The sequence below is a fragment of the Erithacus rubecula genome (genome assembly GCF_903797595.1).
Source record: "Erithacus rubecula genome assembly, chromosome: 10".
NCBI classification, from domain to species: Eukaryota; Metazoa; Chordata; class Aves; order Passeriformes; family Muscicapidae; genus Erithacus; species Erithacus rubecula.
In genome coordinates, this window is record NC_136662.1 from 5,726,321 (window position 1) to 5,745,612 (window position 19,292).

General features: G+C 39.7%; 1 protein-coding gene across 5 annotated transcripts in view; it reads right to left on the reverse strand.

Moving 5' to 3' along the window:
* KCNT2 (potassium sodium-activated channel subfamily T member 2) overlaps positions 1-13,257 on the reverse strand; it is a 109,736-nt gene extending 96,479 nt beyond the window's left edge. Inside the window, exon 1 of one of the 5 annotated variants that reach the window (XM_079313484.1) lies at positions 12,877-13,257. In XM_079313484.1, the coding sequence (XP_079169610.1) occupies positions 12,877-12,971 (95 nt within the window). In that variant the 5' untranslated portion in view covers positions 12,972-13,257. The remainder of the gene's footprint in view (positions 1-12,876) is intronic. The other 4 variants (XM_079313481.1, XM_079313483.1, XM_079313482.1 and 1 more) reach the window with 4 other exon arrangements.
* Between the last annotated feature and the right edge of the window lie 6,035 nt (positions 13,258-19,292).

Consider the following 19,292-nt stretch of genomic DNA (forward strand, 5'->3'; position numbering starts at 1 on the left):
TTGCAACATCTTATCAAAATCACAGCCAGGCTTCAGAGTAAGATTTAGATCATCTGTCTATGGTTAGAGAGCTATGTAGTAATTTATGAGAGACTTCCTTGTAAGGTTAATGAGAGCAGAACTTCCTCTTGGCTACCTAAATGCTAGCTTATGTCTGATGATAAATTACATTTTAAAGTAAAGCTTTACACACAAAAGAAAGAATATTTCAGTTTATTATTTGGCACTGTAAACTTCAGCCTAGGGTACTTTTCAAATTAAAATAAGTGAAATTAAAAAAAATATGGTCATACTTTGGTTCTTAATATAATTACTTTCCCAGACTCCTAATCCTCCAAATTAGACAGTTTACATTCTCTTGAAAAAGTATTTGAAATGTGACCTGGTGCTAAGGTTTGCAAGAAAACCAAGTGCTACAGCACAGTTCTCTTTTTCGTATCTGCTTGTTGTTTAGCATTGGACTTGTAGAGAAGTTGCATTTACAGAAGCACCCAAAGCATATCCATCCTTAAAATACTGAGTAACAACAAATTAGCATATTCTTTTCAACATTTTGACTGATACATGTCTTATCTGTGAACTTCTCAATCTCCTAGAATATTTTTAGGTTGTCAAACACTGGTGGCTAAGCTGTCACCTGAAATATTCTATTTAGGAACTGACAGTATGTATTGCCATTTAAAATATATAAAATAAGAGGAGTTCACAGGCAGAATGCTCCATGAACCTCAATACAGGATAGCCAAGGATGGTTTCCAGTAATTACTAGTTATACATACATCCCAACTCTATAGAGGCTGAAAATGCATTTATCATGATTCACTTATCAAACTGAGACTTAAAGTAATAAACTATTATTTCACATTCAACAGGGAAAAATTAAGCACGGAATTCATTGGACTTTTTCTTCAATTGTGTTTCTATTTTTCCTATTATGCCTGTATTTATTCTAGTGATAAGGGCAATTGAAGCTAGCTTTGAGTTTTCCATATATTGGGAAATCTCTGCAGTTATATCTGCTGCCTTAATAAGTTACACAGGATCAAGGTGCAACAAATGATCAGAAGTGATGATACTGTATTGCCTGGTACTTCAATGGAAAAAAAAACCTTCCACTAAGACTGAGAGTCATGAAATGAACTCCTCTTTAAAAGAAGGTGGTACTCAATGTGAAAACATGAAAATCTTTCTGCAAACTACTTTAAAGAAGTTTATATGTGTCTCAATCCTCCATAACTGTCAGGACACTTTCTGGCTAACTTTCTTCATGTAAATTTAGTAGGTGTACAGTATTTAAATCACACGTAGGGAACACAACTCTGGCCAAAACAATAATGTACACTAGGGATGGAGAATTTATACACATGCACTTTAGATGGCATGGCAATCTCACAGATAAAACACTGGTGTTTGGCCTTCACAGTTCCCTAGTTTCAACCAGAAATTGTTGGAAGTGGACTTACTAGGAAAAGAGGAGAGCATGGCAAATAAGGAACAGAGCTGCTAATTGGGTTTTTTACTGATCTATAAGGAAAAACACCCAAAACTATTCACAATGGAGCTTAATTTTTATAGCTCTTTCTTGATTCTAGTCCTAGCCAGCAGTATTCCCAAAGGAGAAATATCACTAGTTAATAACAGCACTCTTAAAGGTAATGATATTATATTTTACTATTTTTAGTTTTTAGTACTTAAAAATATTACATCATTATCTTTTGGATCATATTCCAAAATTATGTACTGACCATTGTCACAAAACATGCAGGAGCATGGAAAAAACATTAAATCAAATCACTTAAATATTTTTGTGTGTTTATTTCTTCTCCAAGCTACATTTTTCCCTCAAGTTGGAAAGGATTAGGTAGGATGCAAAACAATGACATCAAAGGCAATACATAAAGTTAGTTTAAAAGCTTAAGTCTTTTTTTTTTCTTTACTCTGCTCAATTCCCACCTGTCCACAGGTTTACTTAGATTAACAATATTTTTTATTACAGGACAAGAAATTATGGGAACCATGACTGATCTGCAAGGGGAGAAGTCATAAGAAGTCAAATGAAATTTGTCAGGAACTTCCCACAGACACCTTAGTAAGCCTAGAAAGAACTTTTCTGAGATCCCATTTATAGCCGAAGTGTTAAAAAGTGAAAAAGACAAAAAATTATACCACATATGCTTTTTACACATGCCCAAGAGCAGGGTAACTTTATAAAAAGGAGTGTCTTTTTAAAGTTACATATTGAGACAGTCCACATATGCAATCTGGAAACACTTAGACAACGCCCCAAAATATGCCATTAGAATGCCAACAACTTTGAGAACTAATAGAAGGCTGAATATCAGATTATAGCAATTTTCCTGAAATGATGGGAGCTGTGTACACTTGCACTCTCCCACCAGCACACGCTCACCAGCTACACAAAAGGCAGATTTAACAGATAAATACAGAGAAGAAGCATCCAGGCACAGACTCAGGAAAAGACATAAACCAAAGCCCAGTACTTGACAGGAGGTGTCTCTCCTGACGCTTCCCACAGACAGAGAAAGTCTCTCCTCTTTTTCACAGAGAAAGGTTGTGGAGACTCCATTTCCTCTATCAAATCATCAGGGAAAGAGTGCTGATGACATTTCCTGCTGATGACTCCTTCCAAAAGAATTGCACCTTGAGACATATCTGTCTTTATTCTCTAGTATTTAAAGCTGCTTTGGCTCCAATGATGACATCCAGATGGAGGATAAAATATGTAGGATTTCTGAAGTAATACTTGTATATACTTAACATACATACACAGTGCAATATATCTAACAGCGGACTGGAACTGATTTCTTCCTTTCAAATGCAGCCTGATACAAGGATATGATTATTGTTTTACATAGAAAAAAAATTATTAAATTTTCATATAAATTATAAATGTCTCATTAAGGAGTGGCAATGATTCAAGAACTCTGAACGCATAATTGAACAAGTGCTTTAAAAGTCATTATTATCTCTAAAATGTCACCTGTCTGATACTGTTCTCTCCACAGCTACCAGGGTACATATAATTACTGACTTCACATAAATCTTAGTCTCCTTACTCAGAGTGAGCTATTACACTTCCTGATTAATCATAAGGCATGGTTTTAATTACCTCTTCATTAGTTTAAGAAAAATTTAAAATATCAAGTTTCACAATATTTTAAAAGTTTAATTCTATCATCTTTATTCATATTAAATAACACTTAGTACTCTCTGAAGTAAAATGCTGTTCATCAGTTTTATGGCTGGCAGAACAGTTTGCCCAGTATTTAATTTTTTAAAATAATGACGTCAAACTTTCAAAATGTGCCTCGTGTGTTTTTAGAAAATCATTTAGCAAGTGCCTTCAGAATGCTGGCCAAGTCAATGTAAACACTATTTTCCCCCCGTAAACATAACTTCCAAAATGAATGCATAAATTTCAGATTTTGCAGGCTTTTTTGACAGTCAATTTATTTAAGATCTCTTTAGCTAACTGTATGGGTCAGGTGGGTCAGGACAGGCTCTGTTCTGCTATCTTGTTTTCCAGTCTGACACAGACCTTAGTGCTGCTCAGATTGAGGTGGGATGCACAGATAGAACGAGGAGAATTTGTGCTCGTGGATAGAACCGGCAGGATGGATGCCAGGAGGTTTGATTCTCCAATTCTCCAGTGTCTAGGGGGGTACAAGAAAGCACAGTAATATTCCCAGTATTCCCAGCTCTGTCCATCTGACACTTTTGTCACTGTAAAGTGGTTCTGCCATCTTAGAAAGGAAGGGAATTTCTAAATGACCAGTTCAGCTTAGCTTGAAGTCAAGCAGCAGCAGGGTGCTACACGACTCTCTATCTCCACTCATTTGCCTTGGAAGACATTCACCTCATAATCTTGATAACAGTGATCTTCTAACACCTTGTACTTATCTGAAATTAGGAGCAAAACCTGAGGTCTTCCACAACCTCAGTCTCAGACTAGCCCATGCTATATCCCAGCAGACTGCCTTTTAGAGGCCCTTGAAATTTTCCTCTCTCCTACATGTTCAGAGGTATTTCTTCCATAATGTGAAACATTCCCAGGAGACAGCCTTGTTCTTCCTACATGAAATGCTCTGTCAGCACCACACTGAAATCCCAACATTCTGAATCACCAGTTGAGCTGGTTACAGTGACTTCCACAATTAATTGTCTTAAATTAATTCATAATGTTCACATGAATTTACCTCACTTTGTTGTTCTTTTCTGAATTCAAACTGATCTGTCAACTGCCAAAAAATAGAAAAAAAAAAAAAGGAAAAGCTAATCAAGACTTTAAAATTAATTCACTGCACTTTGAATGTTGTTTGTACCATTTTAGCTGAATTGTAATTTTCATGCAATCTGCGGTCAGTGCCTGTACAAAAATAAATGATCATGTGGGTCACTGAATGCACTCCACAGTGTCAGTGAAACACACAGTATATGCAATAGCTCTTGTGAGACTGGCTTCTCTTCTATGACAATTTTAGGTTGGTGAAAAATCTACTTAGACTTTGATAGTCTTTATAAAACTAGGTTGACTAATCAACATCAGCACATTACAGTCATTTGCTCCACTTTCTGTGTTTGTATTATGTTCTTTGAATTAGTACTGAGAGAGCAAAACAGTAATTAAAGACTGGACATTATCTACAAAAATGGCTTTTCAAAAGGTATTTGTTGAACTGAAACCCCTTTGAACAATGATCAAATTCTAGATTGCTGTACACAGTGAAAACATAGCTTGCTCACTTCTCAAAAGGGTACATTCAGCTAAATATAGAGCTTAGCCTTTAGTCCCTCTGTTAGAGCTGTCTCTGCTCCATGGTGAGAACTACAGGGCAACAGTGATAAGTGATCAGTGCCCTCAGCTTCTTTTGAGTTTGGTGTGAAGATGAGAAACTAAATCCCATTCCAGGGTCAGGGAATGTTGTGTATCAACATTTAGGTTGTTATTCACAACAACCTAAAGCATAACCACAGCTTTCCATCTACAGGGCAGCTTGGGTTTTTTCCCATTGGCATTTGGTTCAGATTAGGTCTGGTAACCCTGGTTTTGTCTGTAATACAATTATCTTGAGCCACAAGGGCAAGAGGAAACAAAGTGAGAAAAACATAAAATCTCTAGAACGTTTTTGGTTATTCAGAACAATAAATGAGTGAGGCTATTTTATCATGTTTCCTCCTCATTAAATACTTTAACAACTGTATGCTGTGAAGGAGCTCTGTAACTTTAAGCTACAAATACAGCAAATGCCATTAACTTTAACATCATAGAAAGCCAAAGGGCAAAACTCTTATCTTTACATAATACCAAAGGGGTTTGACACAGGGTGCAGAATCCAGGAGGGAGGGCCAGACTCTCTGGCAGAGCTAACCCATAGTGAGGACTGTTGCTCAAACTGTGTCATTGTCCCTGCCAGGCACATGACCCTTGTGCTGGTGGCTGCTGGAGATGCAGTTATTAATGGCTGCATCTGGCAGGTGGCTTGTCACACCCAGGCTCAGGGACAGGCAGTCTTCTCTTTTCTGCTACCTCAGTAGATAACTTGCACTGATCTAACCTTGTGTCTTCCTTCCACATCTTCCATAGTTTGGTACATGGCAAGGCAGGCACAGAGATGACAGACTTGGCAACCTGCTTTCCACCACAAAAATACAGCACTTCCCAACAGATATTTCCCTTAGTGGAGGAAGGCTTTGTTCCTCAAGATACTTCTGAGTAAATAATAATATCACTGTTTTTATCTGTGAGGATAAACACTGGGTTTTGTCTCCTAATGACTGTTTCTGTTTTATTGCTACTTCCCACCAGGAAGTTGACTGCTAACATAATTAGCAGATGATTGCACGGAGGAGGCTGAAATCTTTAACAGCTGTTTTAAGGCATTCTGCACCAAATTTTCTGTGCTGCAGAACACTTACAGCTCTTGAATGGCATTCTCTCCAATGACATGGATTATGGGACCAGAGAGTGGAGGCCTCCAGGAACGACTTAACTTGCTCATTTACTTGAAAAAAAAGTGAAGAATCCACATTTGCAGTATTTAGTGGATTAGTATAAGCATTTGGGCATATTGTGTCAGAATTCAGGTATGATAAAAATCACCTTGGATTGTGAAGTCTAGAAACTAAATATATAACACAGAAATGGCTAGCAGATTTTACAACTTTACCCTTTCTTTAAAGAAGTTTAAAACAGACATTTCAGATGCTCCAAGTGATCTATTTCGTTGCTAAAGGATAAAGGGAAGACAATATAAATCAATGCTACCATTTGTTATGGAAGAGTCATTATGAAAGGCAAAGTGCAGCACAGAGCTTACTGTTATAAAATAAATAGTCTTAATCATTGGATGTGATAGAATAATAATCATAAAATTAGGAGGGAAAGAACTGCTTTAGCTCCCCACGGAGTATTATAGAGTCTGCCAGATGTAAAGTAGCATGTGTCAAGTTGGAGATGGAAAAATAAGAGCTTTAGCAATAAGTCCATAATTAAGTAATGATTGAAGTACCAAGTACATTTACAAACTGCGCATCATGTTGTCCCAGAGGAGGAAAACTACTTGGTCTGTGAGAGTTTTCAAGATGAGACACTTAAATGGTTTGTGCAGTATAAAACTTGCTGGGATGTGCTACCAACATCTTCCTTGGACATATCCAGTCATAGCAACACTGAAATTCCACTTTTCTTTCCATGTCCTTTCCCAATTCCACACTGTGGGCTAGTTAAAGTTGAATATAGAAACACAGAAATAATGCATTCTGGCCTCCGTTGTTGTTGTTGCAAAAAATATGGTAAAACACAAATCAGAGTGAGGCCAAAGGCACTGCCTGCTACAAAGCATTACATCCTCTCCCTTACACACAGGTGTTTTATCTGTATAGGGATCCAGTCAGGATAAATTCAGAAGGACAGTGAGTAGGGAAATATATTAACAGTTTACTTTCCTGGGACTGTGCTCCTAAACCTGCCACAAGAGTGTAAACTCAGGCCTCTTGCTGTGGTAAATGCATCAGTTTTACAAATGTAAATATTTTTCTTTATTACTTATTTTAAGCAGTGAGAAAGGGCTTGACCTGTACACACAGTAAGTTTTTTCAGGGTTTAGGGCAATTCAAAATTTTCAACTACTATGCAGAGGCTCACTGCAAGATATGAAAACACTTGCTCTCAGAGAATTTGACTGTCAAGATTTTGAGCAATTTCAATCAAAATCAAGTTTTTACATTAGAGTTTAAGCGTTGTGGTTATGAAAATTTAGTTACAAGGGCAAATCCAGATAAATTTGACAATAGCTGCTTAAGTCCTTTTATTTTATAGCTTCTGTTAAATGAAAGAATTCCTGTAAGTTAACATGTTTTCTAAAATGAGGAGGCCAAATTGACTAAAGTATTTCTTGAAGGAAAGAGGAGGATTATTTTGAAGAAACTGTAATAGAATTTTCTTTTGAGGAAATTATAATGGAATTTTTATACAAGTTGAATCTAGACTCAGTTATTTTAAATCACTTGAATCAGAAACGTGTGGGCTTTTTATCCCCTTTTAGTTTAACAATCTCAGGTGATTTCCAGAAGGAAAGGCAAAGGGAGGGCTTTACTCACTAATTCTCACTGTGACAAATGACTGTTAAAGTGCCTTCTGAGATTTGCAGTGGGGGGCTGTTCCTTGAAAGTCACCAGTCAACATGACAGCCAGCAGGATACAATTGTCCAAGTGATGTGTGGAGGTGTTCTGTATTATGTGAATCTCCTTCCTTTCCAGATAGGTGGTAATGTGCATTTATGCAGAAAGCACACCAGAATGGAGAGTTGATTTTAATTTAATCCTATAAGTACTCAATGTAAGAACAGTTCTTTCACAAAGGTAAAATTTAGCTCTATAGTTTTAAAATTAAAGTATATACTGTAGCAAAATGACTCAAATTTTAATCTCAATACAGAAGCAGGATTTGAAATGAAATTCCAGTACCAGTTAATGTTCTTGTTATATGTGCACAGAATAGAAAAAAAGAATTACAGAATTGGAAAATGCAAATTTTTGTTCCATGACTGAAATTGTAAAAATATCTTGCAGCAGCATATAAAAAAAATTATGTAATTGGATGCTCTGAAGGTGGAGGTTGGACTACCCACAAGTTATCTGTTCATATTGTTTCCTTGGACACTCACCTGCCAAGCCACTCCTGCATAGTTCAAGACATTTTGGTTAGAGCAGGCAGGGGAGAATTTGAACAGTTCATCAGAATAATCAGTCATGCTTCAATGGTGGGAAACATTCCTGTCTTGCTAAAATTCACTAAACCAAATGCAGTTTTTTTATCTTCAAAAGCTTCTAAAGAAAGGATTAAATGTCTGGACATAAATGATTTAAGAAATGTGAGGTAAACCGTGCTCTGCAAGATACTAAAGGCCTTAATAAAAAGGCAGTGATATGGACAGAATGTAAACGCTTTTTAATTTTTAACTTAGAATTCTTTCTTTACACTTATAGTGTGCTGTGGTTTGGCTGTTTTAAAGCACATGGTAAATATTTATGTACACAAAAACCTCTTCATTGTAGCCTTCCCAAACTTATACGAGAACCTAAAACAAATATCCTCTTTTCTCCCCTCCTCTGCACAAATTATTTATTGACTTTGAAGATGTCACCTCTTCACCAGGTAGGGTGCTTTCTTATTTTATTTGTGTTTTCTTTTTCTTGTGTTTTTATTTGCTTTTAAACACAGCTAGTAAGAGTAAGGACTGATAATCACGAGGGTTATGAAACATTTCATTGCATAGTTTACTATTACAATCACATTTTAGTGATATCTGTCTGAATTAAAAGGTGAATAATTGTGCTAATCACTGAGTGCCCCTTCTATTTCTGCTCACTTCCCAGCAGCCAAACTGAAAAGTAAATTGCATTATGATGGTCAATAAGCATCTCAGAATATCCAGTAAATCAAAACAGTCTGCTTCATTTTCAGATACTTTCAATAATGAAAGCAAAATGTAAGATTTGCAAAGGGATATTAGCAGTATTTATAGAACAAGTGAAAAAGTCAAAGGTCCAATCTTCTCTTTACCCTCAGCCCAGTGCCTGGGATATTTCCATGGCCAGAGAAAAGCTGATCCACTGCCCTACTTGCCACAGAATTCACCCACTTGACACACACACACATGCTCCAGCTGGGCTGATGTTTTACATTCTGCCTTGTAGAAGTGTTCTCCATAGAAAATGAGTGTAGTAGTCACACCAAGCTTCATCTCCAGTTTTCAAAGGGAACCAGGTTCCTTTGAAAATCTAGCTTTGCAAAAACCAAAACTGGTTCTAACATCCTTTTTTTTGAAAAAAAGAAAACCAAACCACTCAGCAAATTCAAGAATGCCAATAAATTATTTGAAGTTGCTTTCTCATTGAACAAAATCATTTGTCAAAGATTTTGTTGCACACAGCATCTTCTTTCATAAAAAATAAAATACAATCCAATTTGGCGTTTGTGGAAGATGACAGCCCAGAACCCATCTGTTACTGAAGCCAACTGCAAGGCTGGCTATGAATCTAAGCTATGAAAGCAGAATTTTTGGGAGGAGGTGACTGGAATGCAAAAGCAGTGAGATGGATGTTACTGTATTGAAGAAATACAGGTAAGGAATGGATCATGGACTAGATAAGGAAAAAAAATAAAAGTCTGAGTAAGGCTCCACTATAGAAGTCCCCAAATAAAAAAAAAAAATAAATATTAGAAATCTGTCCTCAGCCAGGTAGAGATCTAAGAACAAAATTACTGAATGACAGTCCTGTTACAATCAGCTAAGCATTTTAGCATATGTGCATTTCATAAATTAACAGGAACATTTAAAAGAAATAGGTGATCAAACTTTCACCCTAAAGAAACATAACTAAGGTTTCAAAATTGAACTATGACTATGTCAGAAACATAGCTTTTAACAAAAAGAGGAGAGGTCATATTCACATTCAATCATATTTATTATTAAATACTAGCATCTGACATACAATGGCAATATGCTATTAAAACTGACTTGGTGACACACAATGCTGGGTGGGTTGTGGCAGGTGAGAGGAATAATTCCACCTCCTCTCTAAAAAACCAACAAGCATCTGAAAACCAGGAAGATGGATCTGATCAGTAAAAAGGCAGCATTTTTCCAAAAAGGGCATAGGGGAAGGAGAGAAGAGATCCCCCCAAGGATGAACAGACTGGGAAGATCAAGAAGAGAATGGAACTAAGACAAGACACAGAGTTTGGCTGGTAACAGACCTGAAGTTCACAGATCACACAGATGGAAACCCTTAGCATACATCACACTGCCCGAGCTGAGAGAAAATGGAATTTAAAAGTTTCAGTGAACTGGAAATAGGCAGAAAAATATTTGCAGCATCTCAGCCAAAATCCAACAACTAAAACAAACTACCTTGATCATGTGCAACCATCCTAAGAGGTGCTTTAACTGTGTTTCAGGATTCAGATACTCCATTCACAGCTAACACCCATTCAACTAAAGTGGTACAAACTGGCAGTATCTATATTGCACACTGCTTACAATAGAATACAAAGGATGTGCTTCACCAAAACCAGCCAAGAACCATTCACCTAAGAGTGCAAAGACAAGACAATAAAGCAGATAAAAATAATACATACTTGTGTAATACCAATCATTGCAAACTAATAAGAAGCTGATCTGAGGGTCCCCATAGGTCTGCAGTCTTTCTCATTCAGTATTTCCTGGAAGTATGTCTAATATTCTTAACATTCCACTTAACACTATTTCTAGGCAGAGCATGCATGTTTTTTCTATAATGGATAGCAGCAATATTCCAGCAATGTAGGAAAGAATGAATATTTCAGTATCATGATAGCCTCCAGTTCAGGAAAGTAAGAATCTGGACAAACAACAGATAAGACTCAAGATCTTTGTAAGAATAGCTCTCATTCAGTTACTGGAAAGCTGCTATCCAAAAATACTGCTATGGTAACTTGCAGAGCTGGAGGAGAGAGTGCTGCTATCACAGCCTCATGTAAAACACAATCTTGCTTGCATTGTGGGGAATCCCCTGCACACCTTCCTACCACTGTGCAGCTGTGCCCAGCCTCAGCACAGGACAGTGCATAAAAATCTAGAAAGCCATTTACACTTCTGTCTTTCAGATTATGAAAAAAATCTTTCTTGCAACGCTTGTTGGAATATTAATGAAATAATTAAAATTGACTATTAATTTTTCACCAGTTCATTGCTGCAGTTTTCAAATAACAACCATGCTCTGGAAGACTTTTGTGCTATAATTCTGCTATCAAGATTGTTTTAAGAATTATTTACTTCGATTTTTTTTAAGTGCACATAGACCTGAAATAGACAATAGCAAAAGGATGCTCTGGGTTGTGCAATTACACTATTTGCTGTTTGAGACCAGATTGTGCTTCTTCTGTAGAAGGTAACTTCATGAAGTGCAAGTCCAACAACTGGCATCAGGGAAGTGCTTGACAGAAGTTCAAACTAGAGGTGGAAAAAGTGTTAAGCCCCAGAGTGATACAAATGAGCATACAGAGTGTATTTTGTAAATTTTAGCCATCAAAACCCAAAACAAACAAAGCTGTTAAGAAAGGTTGTGGAGTTTTTTCATACCCCAGTAGGAAACACGATGCAGGTGTAAGATGCTAAGATTATGTTTTCTAAAATCTCAAAGAATCAGAAGTATTGACTACATTACAAGATACTTATCATTTTTGAAACAGTAAAACCATGCCTTGATAAACATACTATTTCTCTCTCCACTATGTAGCAACAGTGCTGTCATTTCCAACCAACAGCATTCATTTTTTGTGACTATTATTAAGATGCCATTAACCATTTCATAACTGTCTGAATAAACACCATTTGTTTAACTGCTTCAATGCAGAGCATATTCTCCTAAACAAAGGTAATATTTAGTTACATACTTGCATGATCTTGTGATTATCAATCAATAAGAATCTATATTTTCTTAAGAAAGTAGTGAAAATCTGAATAACGTAGAACAGCATTAAAATCAAAGTTTCTGACTGCCAAGTTAAAGACATACTCTGACAATGCAAATCTACTGAATTAAAATCTGTCCAACATGTTGCAAATTTTGCATTTCTGCCATTTAACTACAATAGAGCATTAGGACAAAGTGGGTATGACATAATTTTGCAAGATGGGATCATGTAATAGTCCATTGAGACACAAGGCTGTATGGTCCAGCAGAGTGGAATGATGCTGGTGCTGCTGACGAACGCTGTTGATTGAACATTTTGAAACTGATCACACATTCCCGGTTTGTCCGTTTCTTTTAATGTCAAGGGTTCTTTATGATTCTTAAGGGATGCATTTGACCTGAAACTAACAAATCTTTTTCTATCGGGTGTGACTGAAGACGCTGACAGATTTGAAAGAATTCATAAAGGAATAAAACCGCGGCAGTTACGTGCATGCCTATAATCCCAGCACGGAAAGAAACTGCATGTGAAGAAGCCTGGACAGCAAAAGGACACTGCAATGAGCTTTAGAACAAACGGGAATGCACGTTCTGTTCGGGACGCTCTCTCTGAGAAGGTTATCGCAGGGAGGCGATCTCTCACCTGTCCTGCCCGGGCTCCAGCTGCAGCCGTGCCGCGGGGCAGGGCGAGGCTGCGGGAGCGCTCCGAGCCCGCGGGACGCCCCGCTCCGCCCAGGGGCTCCGGCCCGGCTCGCCCCGGCTGCGGGCGGGGCGCGGCACCGCGGCCCCTCGGCGGCCCCCGCGCCCCATCCCCGGCGAAGTTTCCCCCGGAGGAGCCCTCGGGCAGCGCTGCCCGGCCCCGACACCCCGCCGGGGACACGGCGCCCCGCGCTCACCTGTCGTCGCTCTGCCAGCCCTGGTCGCCCAGCAGCAAGTCCCGAAAGCGGTACCGCGGCGGCAGCGGCGGCACCTCGCTGTCCAGGTCCACCATGCTGCCCGGAGCGGGAGGCGGGGGCCGGCCGGCAGAGAGGGGAAGCCCCGCCGCGCTGCCCGAGGAGCGGCCGGAGCCGCCCGGGCGTGTGGCGGGCAGAGCCCGGCGCGGCGGCGGCGGCGGCGCGGGGTAGGGTGGGCTGGCCCCGCACAAAGGCGCGGCGGGGCTGTCCCCGCGCTCCCCGGCGGCTCGGGGGGAGCCTCTCGGCCCCGGGAGCCAAGTCCCGCCCCGGGGGGAGGCAGGTGCCGGCGGGCGGTGGCCTCGGCCTCGGCGGCGGCGCGACCGCCCCCCGCCCACGCCCACCCTCACGGCGAGCGCGCCGCCGCGGCCCACAACAAAGGGCCGTGCCACGGCCGGGCCGGCGGCACCGCACCGCGCTGGGCTGTGCCCGGCGGCCGCCGAGCCCCCCGAGCGCTCCCTGCCCCTGGGGCTGCCCCCGGGGCGCTTCTCTGTAGGCCCCGAGTCGGGAGAAGCGGCTGTTTTAGCACAGGTAGCGACCGCACAGCCCCGGGGCCGGCGGGGTCGCTGAGCGCGGCCGGGCTGCCTCAGCCTCCCCTGCTGCCCGCGGTGACCCGGGCACACCTGGGCACACCTGGGCAGTGCCGGGCCCGCGGTGACTCGGACACACCTGGGCACACCTGGGCACACCTGGGCAGTGCCGGGCCCGCGGTGACTCGGACACACCTGGGCACACCTGGGCACACCTGGGCACACCTGGGCAGTGCCGGGCCCGCGGTGACCCGGGCACACCTGGGCACACCTGGGCAGTGCCAGCCCCTCGCAAACGCCAGGTTTCCGCACGCTGAGCCTTCGGTCCGTTTTTGCAGCTGCTTAGTTGGGAACAGCTTAATTGCCGTTGGATGTAGCAGGTGGTGCAGGCCCTGTAAAAAGAAAATAAATAAAAAATAAAACCAAAAAAATCTTCAGAGAAGTTAAACTATTCCCATGGCTGAGATTTACAGGTAATGCCTGAAAGTGTGAGATACTCTTAAGAGTATTTTAATTCCATGCTTGACTGATGAAGCACAAAATACCAATATGGTGATTTGGTTGGATGCACTGCCACTAAGAGAATCATGCTTTTAGATTTGCCTTTAAAGGGTTACTTTAATCTAGACTGTCATGCTAATCTAATGTTCTACTAAACACTTCCAATAAAATAAAAGTTTAGTAAACACTGACAATACTGCTGCCTGTCCTGATTTCCTTTCCTCAATTAACTCTTCACCTAAACTATTCAGTTGCAGTAAATTCTGCTTAATCTTAACACTGGTCAGCTTTTCGATTCAGATTTAGATTTTGCTGGATCAGGAGCTATGTGATAAACAAAAATTTATTTCCTAAATGTGGTTTGAACACCACATATTTAATAAGGGGCTTTCATGCATTCATTAAGTTTATTGAAGAGAAAACCTTGTATTTTCCATTCAGCTGGGTTTCTGTGTGGAAGGTAAGCTAGTTAAAAGCTGGACATTCAGGATCAGCTCGAGTATGACAGCCTGGAGGGTATCACAGAGCAATGTGCCCTGCTGAGAATCCAGCTCTTGAGCTCCATGCTGTGATGCAGATTTCCTCAGGTAACCAACAGGTAGCTCAGTTCAGGACTCAGATTGTCTCTGCTGCTGTTACAGTCATTGCATTTTTCCTTGTTTCTTTAGCACTTAAGCACAGCTTTGGTGATTGCTGTTTCCTCAGAGGGCTGCAGTGCAGAGTCCCCTATAAAATGCTGGGATCAGTGGAGTATGATGCTTACCCTTTTTCACAGCTTGCTGCACTCAGCATTTACAAGGCTTCTCAGAAAGCCTTGTTAGGTGAAGCAAAACAGATGCACCTATGTGGCAAGAGTTCAAAGGTAATTTGCTCTTTGCTTTGGCTGATATGGGAAATAAATTAAATAGTGAATTATACTGCATCCATGATCATGCCAATTTTCTGTGTTCTGAAGTCAGAGCTCTATAAAAGTCTAATTAAGGGAAAGTCCAGGATCTTTCTTTGGAATATTGTTGTGTGAATGCTGCCCATTTTATTCTTTCTCAGCTGCTGCTCCAGTTAAAGGGGCTCTCTCTTGTAGGAAAACATTGTTTCCTTTCTCTGCCTGGGTGTCTTTCATCTTGCCAAAACTTGAGGTGGGGTGAAGCCTGTGTGTTATAATATTCTGTTGCAACAGCAAAGCAGTTAGGCTGACTGCAGTCCTTTTCTGGTGTCTATGAATCCTAGAGCAGCTGGGAAATTAATGGTGTTTCTACTCTATCTTCTAGCAGCCTCATTAATTTTTCCACCTGAATTGATTAATTTAACATGTGTTTTCATACTTGAGGAGCTAAGTAGCAGAAGAAGCTTTTGCTCTTTTTCTGCCATGGAAATGCACTTCAGACAGGTAATAGCTGACTGGGAAATGAGCAACCTGGTGAGCAGTTGAGCAGAGCTAATAGAAAACAAACTCATTACTGTGACTATAGTAATGCAATTTATACAGATGCTTAATTCTGTGCTCCCAAGTAATAGAAACTCTTTGCAATGTAAAATGTGTTTTTACATGTCTGATGGCATCATGCTTGATCCCTCTGAAAAGCTCCAAGTGTATAAAATCAGGCAGAAAGGGGATTTTAGTTAGATAAATCCAATATTTTGATTAATAACTCAAAACACTTGGGTAACTTTTGTCTTCAAGCAGAGGAGACACTGAGTCATCTGCTTGGAGACAAGTGCTGATTGTGAACCATTATACTGGGTCACTGTGCTCAAGCCAGGTGTTCCTTGTTAGGTGTTTGTGTTAAGGAAAAACTGTGAGCCACACTCAGGAACAAATGTAGGTTTCTACTTTTGGGGTGGTTCTGGCCCTGAGAAATGTCACAAGGATCTGTGACCCTGACTTAGGGACTGAAAATAGACTTTAATCAATCTATTTTATTGTGTGTGTCAAAGTGGGCAGCTCTTAGTAGCTGGCTCTGAAGCCTGAGAAAGAGAGGGCATTTAAGAAATGTGTAACTGAGTTTACTGCTGGTGATTGGATTTAAATCCTGGATCATACTCATGTAAAAAAAGAACACAAAAAGGTAGTTGTTTTTTCTTTTTAGGTTACCATATTTTTGATAGCATATAGGTAAAATAGATTGAAGCAATGCAAATGGCTTCTAGAGTTTTTGAACAATTGTATATATTGAGGGAAATATAGGTTACTAATACTGTAGTTAATTCAAGATGTTCTGCCCTTCTATCCAAATCTGAATTATGCAATCTACTGTAATCAAATTATTGGGTTAGGTTTTGATATTTTGCTCAAAACACTTGCAAGGTTCTCTTTTTGATTAATCACTTTAATTACTGACACTCTCTGGGATGTTCTTTAGTGATGGATGGTATTGATACCTAAAATTATTCAGGTAAAACAAACTTTATTGGAGGGAGTTAGAGAAGCATCTTGGCAATGATAAACTGCTCCATTTCAGCTTCTGAAGGTGTTGCTGGTCCTCAGCATTGAGGTGCTGAAATAGTCCAGCCAGACACAGTTCTGCCCTGTCCCCTCCATTCCTTTTCAAATGTCTGCCATGACTCAGAGACTTGTCATCCCCAACTGAGTTTATCCTCCCAACCATTATTTTTATTCTCCTCAATAATAGTCTGAGGTTGGAAGAAGAAAAAACACTGGTAAATATATATATATATTTTTTATTTTTTATTTTTTTTTAAAGGGTGAAGGAGGATGAGGCGTTTATGGAGCAAATGCACAGTAATCCTTTTAAAGAGTCCTGTAACATGAGTAACTTGTATTTATTGTCCTTTCAAGGCTGGTATTGTCTGGATGGCATTCAGGTAATTCAGCAGACATGCAAAAGGCATTTTGTGTAAGGTGTAGTCTGGGCTGCAGTGGAAATTCCCTCTCTGCAGAGTTTGTGTGCTTATTTTTTATTTGTCTGTTGGTTTTACTAAAGGGTTAGGCAGGCTGAAAAAATTGATTGGCTAAAAATAATAAATCAGGCTCATTTTGAGGGTTTTTTTTTCCCCAAGTCTTTCTTTTTTAAAAAAATTTATTTTTCTTCCCCGTAATTAAGAAGCATTCAGATGGTTTTGTTGCTATTTGGGAACCTTGGAACTCACATTTCTGCCAGGTGATCAGTTCTCAAGTATATCTGTGGCTTTGGGTTTAAAGCTAGAACTAGAGTACTGACAGTGCTGGCAGTCCAGGGAACAGTTCTGCTGCCTCTGGCAGCTGAATAGAATATTTAGGGACTCAGCATTTGGAGTTCAAAAATTATTTGGGGTTTAGATTAGTAAACTGTACTTCAATAATATTTTATTTCCTTTGGCCGTAGTTTCACTTCCAAAACAGTCTGTAGAAAAAGCATCATGACTATATCCATTAAAATGTTCCTAGATGGAAGTCTGAAGAGTCCTTGCTGATAAATACTCTTTACATAGAAAACTGGATTTCAGCATTAAGAAAGGTATACTTCTCAGTTAGAAAGCAACATTTTTTTTTACTTTTTAATGAAATTTGTTACCATCAGTTTTGGGGTTTTTTTTCCCTGGGGCTTTCAGACCATCAACTGCAAAAGTAATCTGAAATCTGCAGTATAGGTGCCTTATCAGTCTAAAATTAGGTGTGCTAGACTGAGTCTCAGCATCCTGGAATCTGAATAGATCTGAGAGGCTAAATCAGATCAGGAGCAAAACCTGATGAGAGGTGTGTTTTGAAGACACTCACTGTTTACCTACCTTGGTACAGGATTGTTATTTAGTGGTGTGGAGTGTAGGACTAAAGACTACATCAGTGAATGTCTGAATGGATTTAAACTTATTGACTGCAATTTTGAGTTTTTAAAACTACTGCACACTGATAATCCTTAGTGATGGACCTTGGCCAGGATGCCAAAGGGGACATTGAGTTGGAGGAGGGCAAAATGACTTGGAAGTTCTGTAGCCTTTGGTTTACCCAGTATTTGTGCTTCTTGAGGCTGAAGGAGAAAGCAAAGGGAATATTTGTAGAGCTCACAGCACTTTCAGATTGTACTTTTAGATCCTTACCTCCACAATATCTTGTTCTTGCACATTTTCTTCATCTAATCTAAAATACAATTTCTTAGGCCCACTTTGTGTGTCAGTTGCTGTTGGGTGAGGGCAGCCTGTTTTATCTTCCCCATTTTTGTGACCATAACACTAAATCTGCTAGATCAAGGAGCAGCTGTTTATTTCCATTTCAACTCCAACTGCATGGGCTCTGCCTTATTCTCTTCTGTCATTTCCTATTCAGTGGTTACTTGTCTTGCATCTTTCCCTAATAGCCTCTGTTGGCAGACATTATAATGTGAAAGCATCATCATTTTCTTACTTCTCCCTTGCTGCAAAGGAATTGTCACTGCAATCCCACTCTTCCCTTTCACATCCCTTTCTTATAAAGGCCTTGCTAGAGAGTTAGGGCAACATGAACTTGCTGGGTTTATCCCTTTATTTTGTTTGCTAGTTCAAGCATACTTTTGTTACACCTTACTGGATTCTTGGCTTTGTGGATAAGGCCCATTTTTGGTTTATTCTCAATTTTACAGTATAGTCTGGGGTTGAGATCTGAGTATTACCAGATAAAAAAATGACAGCGTAGCCCTGTAAATTTCTGCAGAAAGAAATGCTTGTGTCACCTCCTTGCTAGGTAGGTAGCTGAGTTGTATGCTGGACTGGTAACAGGGAGAGTTGATGGTAACTTTAATTGTCCTTTAGGAAAATGCAGCCACTGGGGGAATACTACTGATATGTAATAAAACTTTGAAAAAAAAAATCATAATTTTTTACAAGCTCCAGACTGCTCTATGCTGTTTTTTGTTTTTTAAAGGACTATTTCTTTCTATGCAAGTTTTACCAGTCTTATATGCCTTTAAATCTTTATTTATCCTATTTACTTTTTATTGTCTGTTTTGCATATCTCTTTATTTAATTGTCTGATATGCCTTCCAGAGTGCAATGCTGCAGAGTTTGAAATTGTTTAAACTTCAGGAGAAAAAATGTTCTTGGAGTCCTCCTATCTTTCCACTTAATGCCTGTTTTTTTTAAATGGCTGCACAGTAGCAGTCTGTTCTCCTGGCATGAAAGGTTTGATAGTGATTCAGAAACAGTAACAGACTGAAATAGCCCAAAGTGAGAACAGAGTTTTAAGGTCACTGTAAAGCTCCGAAGCTAGGGCAGAGAGTGAAATGAATGATTTCAAATGTGATAATTCCTCTGAAAGCATTAAAAAAAAAAAAAAAAAAAAAAAAAAAAAAAAAGGAGATGTTTTCATGTATCTAATTTAACTGCAGTGTTGGTAGGTGGAAGGCATGTTTTCCATTGCCC